The sequence below is a fragment of the Oncorhynchus keta genome, chromosome 6, assembly GCF_023373465.1.
Source record: "Oncorhynchus keta strain PuntledgeMale-10-30-2019 chromosome 6, Oket_V2, whole genome shotgun sequence".
Taxonomy (NCBI): domain Eukaryota; kingdom Metazoa; phylum Chordata; class Actinopteri; order Salmoniformes; family Salmonidae; genus Oncorhynchus; species Oncorhynchus keta.
The window spans coordinates 36,935,663-36,942,240 of NC_068426.1; the positions used below are offsets into that span (position 1 = coordinate 36,935,663).

General features: G+C 50.9%; 1 protein-coding gene across 1 annotated transcript; it reads left to right on the forward strand.

The window, feature by feature from the left end:
- The first annotated feature begins 459 nt into the window (after positions 1-459).
- LOC118385697 (complement C1q-like protein 2) lies at positions 460-5,301 on the forward strand. Its single transcript, XM_052521785.1, has 4 exons — positions 460-1,178; positions 4,308-4,437; positions 4,535-4,669; positions 4,873-5,301. The coding sequence occupies exons 1-4, from the start codon at positions 1,110-1,112 to the stop codon at positions 5,160-5,162; spliced, it is 624 nt and encodes a 207-aa protein (XP_052377745.1). The 5' UTR covers positions 460-1,109; the 3' UTR covers positions 5,163-5,301.
- Positions 5,302-6,578: the final 1,277 nt, after the last annotated feature.

Genomic DNA, 6,578 nt, shown 5'->3' on the forward strand with positions numbered 1-6,578 from the left:
TAACGTTACTAGTATCTTGTGGATACCATGATCGCACATATAAACAATGTAAAACATATATATTTCTAATGTTCTACAATAAATGTGAATTTCCACGAAAAGGGTTGTAAAAGTTTCTGGAATTTCACAACGCTCCACAGACACAAACCTGACAAGTTGGGCAATAAGAAGTGTGCTTGGAAATGTGGGAGTTTTTGTTCCTGCCTCATATGTTCAGGAATCACACTTAATTACAGTAAAGTCGACTAGAGTTTCTTAACCCCGCACACACATACAATGTCATCAACAGAGTTATCAACAGAACTTTGAGTGACATAGTCCTCTCTGTCGCCAGCCCCCTTTATAACCCTGGGTGTGGGGACAGTATAAAGAGGAGCACTCGAGCTACGCAGAACAGTCTGTTCTTTAAGACTACTCAGAACATTCTAGTCTTTTGCAGAATATATAATAAGAATGAAGGAAGCTCTAGTCTTGCTACTGCTGTCTCTGTGCTGCTGCCTGTCCAGGGGACTGGGTGGTAATCGGGACAGTGAGGGGTACCTGGGGACCTAGCCTTGCTACTGCTGTCTCTGTGCTGCTGCCTGTCCAGGGGACTGGGGGGTAAATGGGACAGTGAGGGGTACCTGGGGACCTAGCCTTGCTACTGCTGTCTCTGTGCTGCTGCCTGTCCAGGGGACTGGGGGGTAATCGGGACAGTGAGGGGTACCTGGGGACCTAGCCTTGCTACTGCTGTCTCTGTGCTGCTGCCTGTCCAGGGGACTGGGGGGTAATCGGGACAGTGAGGGGTACCTGGGGACCTAGCCTTGCTACTGCTGTCTCTGTGCTGCTGCCTGTCCAGGGGACTGGGGGGTAATCGGGACAGTGAGGGGTACCTGGGGACCTAGCCTTGCTACTGCTGTCTCTGTGCTGCTGCCTGTCCAGGGGACTGGGGGGTAAATGGGACAGTGAGGGGTACCTGGGGACCTAGCCTTGCTACTGCTGTCTCTGTGCTGCTGCCTGTCCAGGGGACTGGGGGGTAATCGGGACAGTGAGGGGTACCTGGGGACCTAGCCTTGCTACTGCTGTCTCTGTGCTGCTGCCTGTCCAGGGGACCAGACGCAGGCTGGTCCATGGTTTTGGGTCCATGGGACAGAAACTGGGAGCGGTGGAGACCAAGCTACAGGGCAGAAAAAAATAAAAATAATTACATTTACATTTACATTTAAGTCATTTAGCAGACGGAGCGACTTACAAGTGGTGCATACACCTTATGACAACCAGTGGAACAGCCACTTGCATCTAAATCTTGTTGGGGGGGGAGAAGGATTACCTACCCTTACTTACCCTATCCTAGGTATTCCTTGAAGAGGTGGGGTTTCAGGTGTCTCCGGAAGGTGGTGATTGACTCCGCTGTCCTGGCGTCGTGAGGGAGTTTGTTCCACCATTGGGGGCCAGAGCAGCGAACAGTTTTGACTGGGCTGAGCGGGAACTGTACTTCCTCAGTGGTAGGGAGGCGAGCAGGCCAGAGGTGGATGAACGCAGTGCCCTTGTTTGGGTGTAGGGCCTGATCAGAGCCTGGAGGTACTGAGGTGCCGTTCCCCTCACAGCTCCGTGGCGAGCACCATGGTCTTGTAGCGGATGTGGAAGCCAGTGCTGCGTGAGAGAACTTGGGAAGGTTGAACACCCAGGGGTTCTGGATGAGGGGGTTTAATGGCACAGGCAGGGAGCCCAGCCAACAGCGAGTTGCAGTAATCAAGACGGGAGATGACAAGTGCCTGGATTAGGACCTGCGCCGCTTCCTGTGTCTACTCTGCGGATGTTGTAGAGCATGAACCTACAGGAACGGGACACCGCCTTGATGTTAGTTGAGAGCGTCAGTGTGTTGTCCAGGATCACGCCAAGGTTCTTAGCGCTCTGGGAGGAGGACACAATGGGGACCGTGATGGCGAGATCATGGAACGGGCAGTCCTTCCCGGGAGGAAGAGGAGCTCCGTCTTGCTGAGGTTCAGCTTGAGGTGGTGATCCGTCATCCACACTGATATGTCTGCCAGACATGCAGAGATGGCCACCTGGTCATCAGAAGGGGAAAGGAGAAGATTAATTGTGTGTCGTCTGCATAGCAATGATAGGAGAGACCATGTGAGGTTATGACAGAGCCAAGTGACTTGGTGTATAGCGAGAATAAGAGAGGGCCTAGAACAGAGCCCTGGGGACACCAGTGGTGAGAGCGCGTGGTGAGGAGACAGATTCTCGCCACGCCACCTGGTAGGAGCGACCTGTCAGGTGCAGCGTGGGCCGCGCCGGAGATGCCCAACTCGGAGAGGGTGGAGAGGAGGATCTGATGGTTCACAGTGTCGAAGGCAGCCGATAGGTCTAGAAGGATGAGAGCAGAGGAGAGAGAGTTAGCTTTAGCAGTGCGCCTCCGTGATACAGAGAAGAGCAGTCTCAGTTGAATGACTAGTCTTGAAACCTGACTGGTTTGGATCAAGAAGGTCATTCTGAGAGAGATAGCGGTAGAGCTGGCCAGGACGGCACGCTCAAGAGTTTTGGAGAGAAAAGAGAGAAGGGATACTGGTCTGTAGTTGTTGACATCGGAGGGATCAGTGTAGGTTTTTTTCAGAAGGGGTGCAACTCTCGCTCTCTTGAAGACGGGAGGGCGAGCCAGCGGTCAGGGATGAGTTGATGAGCGAGGTGAGGTAAGGGGAAGGTCTCCGGAAATGGTCTGGAGAAGAGAGGAGGGGATAGGATCAAGCGGGCAGGTTGTTGGGCGGCCGGCCGTCACAAAGCGAGATTTCATCTGGAGAGAGAGGGAGAAAGAGGTCAGAGCATAGGGTAGGGCAGTGTGAGCAGAACCAGCGGTGTCGTTTGACTTAGCAAACGAGGATCGGATGTCATCGACCTTCTTTTCAAAATGGTTGACGAAGTCATCTGCAGAGAGGGAGGAGGGAGGGGGGGAGGATTCAGGAGGGAGGAGAAGGTGGCAAAGAGCTTCCTAGGGTTAGAGGCAGATGCTTGGAACTTAGAATGGTAGAAAGTGGCTTTGCAGCAGAGACAGAGGAGGAAAATGTAGAGAGGAGGGAGTGAAAGGATGCCAGGTCCGCAGGAGGCGAGTTTTCCTCCATTTCCGCTCGGCTGCCCGGGCCCTGTTCTGTGAGCTCGCAATGAGTCGTCGAGCCACGGAGGCGGGAGGGGAGGACCGAGCCGGCCTGGAGGATAGGGGACATAGGGAGTCAAAGGATGCAGTAAGGGAGGAGAGGAGGGTTGAGGAGGCAGAATCAGGAGATAGGTTGGAGAAAGTTTGAGCAGAGGGAAGAGAAGATAGGATGGAAGAGGAGAGAGTAGCGGGGGAGAGGCGAAGGTTTTGATACCATCAGTAGGGGCAGTGTGGGAAGTGTTGGATGAGAGCGAGAGGGAAAAGGATACAAGGTAGTGGTCGGAGACTTGGAGGAGTTGCAATGAGGTTAGTGGAAGAACAGCATCTAGTAAAGATGAGGTCAAGCGTATTGCCTGCCTTGTGAGTAGGGGGGGAAGGTGAGAGGGTGAGGTCAAAGAGGAGAGGAGTGGAAAGAAGGAGGCAGAGAGGAATGAGTCAAAGGTAGACGTGGGGAGGTTGAAGTCGCCCAGAACTGTGAGAGGTGAGCCGTCCTCAGGAAAGGAGCTTATCAAGGCATCAAGCTCATTGATGAACTCTCCAAGGGAACCTGGAGGGCGATAAATGATAAGGATGTTAAGCTTGAAAGGGCTGGTAACTGTGACAGCATGGAATTCAAGGAGGCAATAGACAGATGGGTAAGGGGAGAAAAGAGAAAGACCACTTGGGAGAGATGAGGATCCCGGTGCCACCACCCCGCTGACCAGAAGCTCTCGGGGTGTGCGAGAACACGTGGGCGGACGAGGAGAGAGCAGTAGGAGTAGCAGTGTTATCTGTGGTGATCCATGTTTCCGTCAGTGCCAAGAAGTCAAGGGACTGGAGGGAGGCATAGGCTGAGATGAACTCTGCCTTGTTGGCGCAGATTGGCAGTTCCAGAGGCTACCGGAGACCTGGAAACGTGGAGTAAACGCGCTGGGACCACCAGGTTAGGGTGGTCAAGCGTTTGTATGGTCTGTGCAGAGAGGAGAGAACAGGGATAGACAGACACATAGTTGACAGGCTACAGAAAAAGGCTACGCTAATGCAAGGAAATTGGAATGACAAAGCGGACTACACGTCTCGAATGTTCAGAAAGTTAGGCTTACGTAGCAAGAATCTTATTGACTAAAATGATTAAAATGATACAGTACTGCTAAAGTAGGCTAGCTGGCAGTAGCTGCGTTGTTGACACTACACTAATAATGACAATAATAATAATTTGTTGAGCCTTTACTACACTGTAATGTTGAGGTTTTATTACGAAATCTTTTCTGTTATTACAGCTCAAGAGGAAGAACTGAAAGCCTTGAAGAAGAGATTATCAACTGGTAAGAGCAAGGTTCCACTCTTCCTCAAAGTGGCATGTATCTATCTATGTCCTTCTTGACATCTACTTGATTGTTCGGTCATTCATTCATTCCCCAGCCCAGCCAAAGGTGGCCTTCTCTGCAGCTCTCAGAGACTCTGGGGGTGGGCATATTGGACCCTTCACAACCAATACCCCTTTACAGTACAAAAGAGTCTTCTCCAACACCGGCAGTAGCTACAATCCTGCTACAGGTACTGTGTGTGTGTGTGTGTGTGTGTGTGTGTGTGTGTGTGTGTGTGTGTGTGTGTGTGTGTGTGTGTGTGTGTGTGTGTGTGTGTGTGTGTGTGTGTGTGTGTGTGTGTGTGTGTGTGTGTGTGTGTGTGTGTGTGTGTGTGTGTGTGTGTGTGTGTGTGTGCGCGGTCAATCAGGTAGTGTTATTCATCTTCCTTCATAGGCATCTTCACAGCCATGGTCAGAGGGGTGTACTGCTTCCGCTACTCCATGTACGGCAACAACTCTGGCCGTCCCAACTCTGTCGTGTCTCTGATGAAGAACGGTGAGATGCTGGTTACTACGTGGAACACTGATGACAGTGTGAATGTCCACGAAAGCGCTAGCAACACAGCGGTAGTGCAATTGGAGGTGGGAGACGGTGTGTACATCCAGCTCTGGGCTAACAGGGTCCTCTATGATGACCGTAATAACTACAACACCTTCACTGGGTTCCTATTGTTCACTGTGTAACAAGACCAGTTGATTTAACTGAGGTTTTGTAAAAAATGTAATTGTGTGACAAGATATTAATTTGGCCACACAGTATAGGTTTTCAAAACAAATGCATCATATCTGTATGAGTGAAACGAAATAAAAGTGAGTTGGCTTATCTGCTGGTTCTCTGGCCCCTTCCTGACTAATGTGTTAAACGGACCTATTTGGATCTGTAAATGTCTCCCGAGGCCACTAGCTAGGACATTACCTAATGTAATGTTATGCCAGGGTATTGGTGTGCTGCTGGTCCCTGTGCTGTGACAGTCAGTTGACACCATGGAAATCCTGTGGGCTGAGCTGCTCGCTGCTGCTGCCAGAGATGCTGGATCAACGACAAGACGTCTAAACAACAGGCCCACTGCGGCCAAGGCCATTGTCTTACCTTTGTACGTTGTGTGTGTGTGTCCTGTGGGATGTGCGCACACACGTCATATATCACCACAGAGAAGCCATAATGACAAACTGCAGGAACACTGAGTGCATATAGTCGCTGGGGAAGGTCTACACACCTCTTGCGCAGTCTTCACATTTTGCTGCCTTCAAAATAAATCTTTAAAGAGATTCAATTAGATTTTGTTTTCCTACTAATATACACAACCTACTCCACATTATGAAAGTGGAAGAGAAATTATAGAACACCACCCCTCCCCACACCATAAACTGAACAAGTTCCACAGATATGTGACTAACATAAATGGAACAATGTGTCCCTGAACAAAGGGGGGGTCAAAATCAAAAGTAAGTCAGTATCTGGTGTGGCCACCAGCTGCATTAGGTACTTGCAGTGCATCTCATCCCCTAACCCTTCGCTGGCCATGGCAGAAACACTGACATTCCTGACTTGCAGGAAATCACGCACAGAACGAGCAGTATGGCTTGTGGCATTGTCAAATCCGACCATCACCCCTGCCTTGAGACAAAACTGCAACTCGTCAGTGAAGAGCACTTTTGCCAGTCCTGTCTCGTCCAGCGACGGTGGGTTTGTACCCATAGGCGACGTTGTTTCCAGTGATGTCTGGTGAGGACCTGCCTTACAACAGGCCTACAAGCCCTCAGTCCAGCTTCTCTCAGCCTATTGCGGACAGTCTGAGCACTGATGGACTGATTGTGCGTTCCTGGTGTAACTCGGCCAGTTGTTGTTGCCATCCTGTACCTGTCCCACAGGTGTGATGTTCAGATGTACCGATCCTGTGCAGGTGTTGTTACACATGGTCTGCCACTGTGAGGATGATCAGCTGTCCGTCCTGTCTCCCTGTACCGCTGTCTTAGGCGTCTCACGGTACAGACATTGCCATTTATTGCCCTGGCCACATCTGCAGTCCTCATGCCTCCTTGTAGCATGCCTAAGGCATGTTCACGCAGATGAGCAAGGACCCTGGGCATCTTTCTTTT

Excerpts from the sequence above, each read along its gene's own strand:
- LOC118385697 (XM_052521785.1), top strand. The coding sequence starts at position 1,110 with ATGGTTTTGGGTCCATGGGACAGAAACTGGGAGCGGTGGAGACCAAGC. Across the intron at positions 1,179-4,307 it reads ACAGGGCAGAAAAAAATAAA|AATAATGACAATAATAATAA; the intron begins AATAATTACATT and ends TGACACTACACT. Across the intron at positions 4,670-4,872 it reads TAGCTACAATCCTGCTACAG|GCATCTTCACAGCCATGGTC; the intron begins GTACTGTGTGTG and ends CTTCCTTCATAG.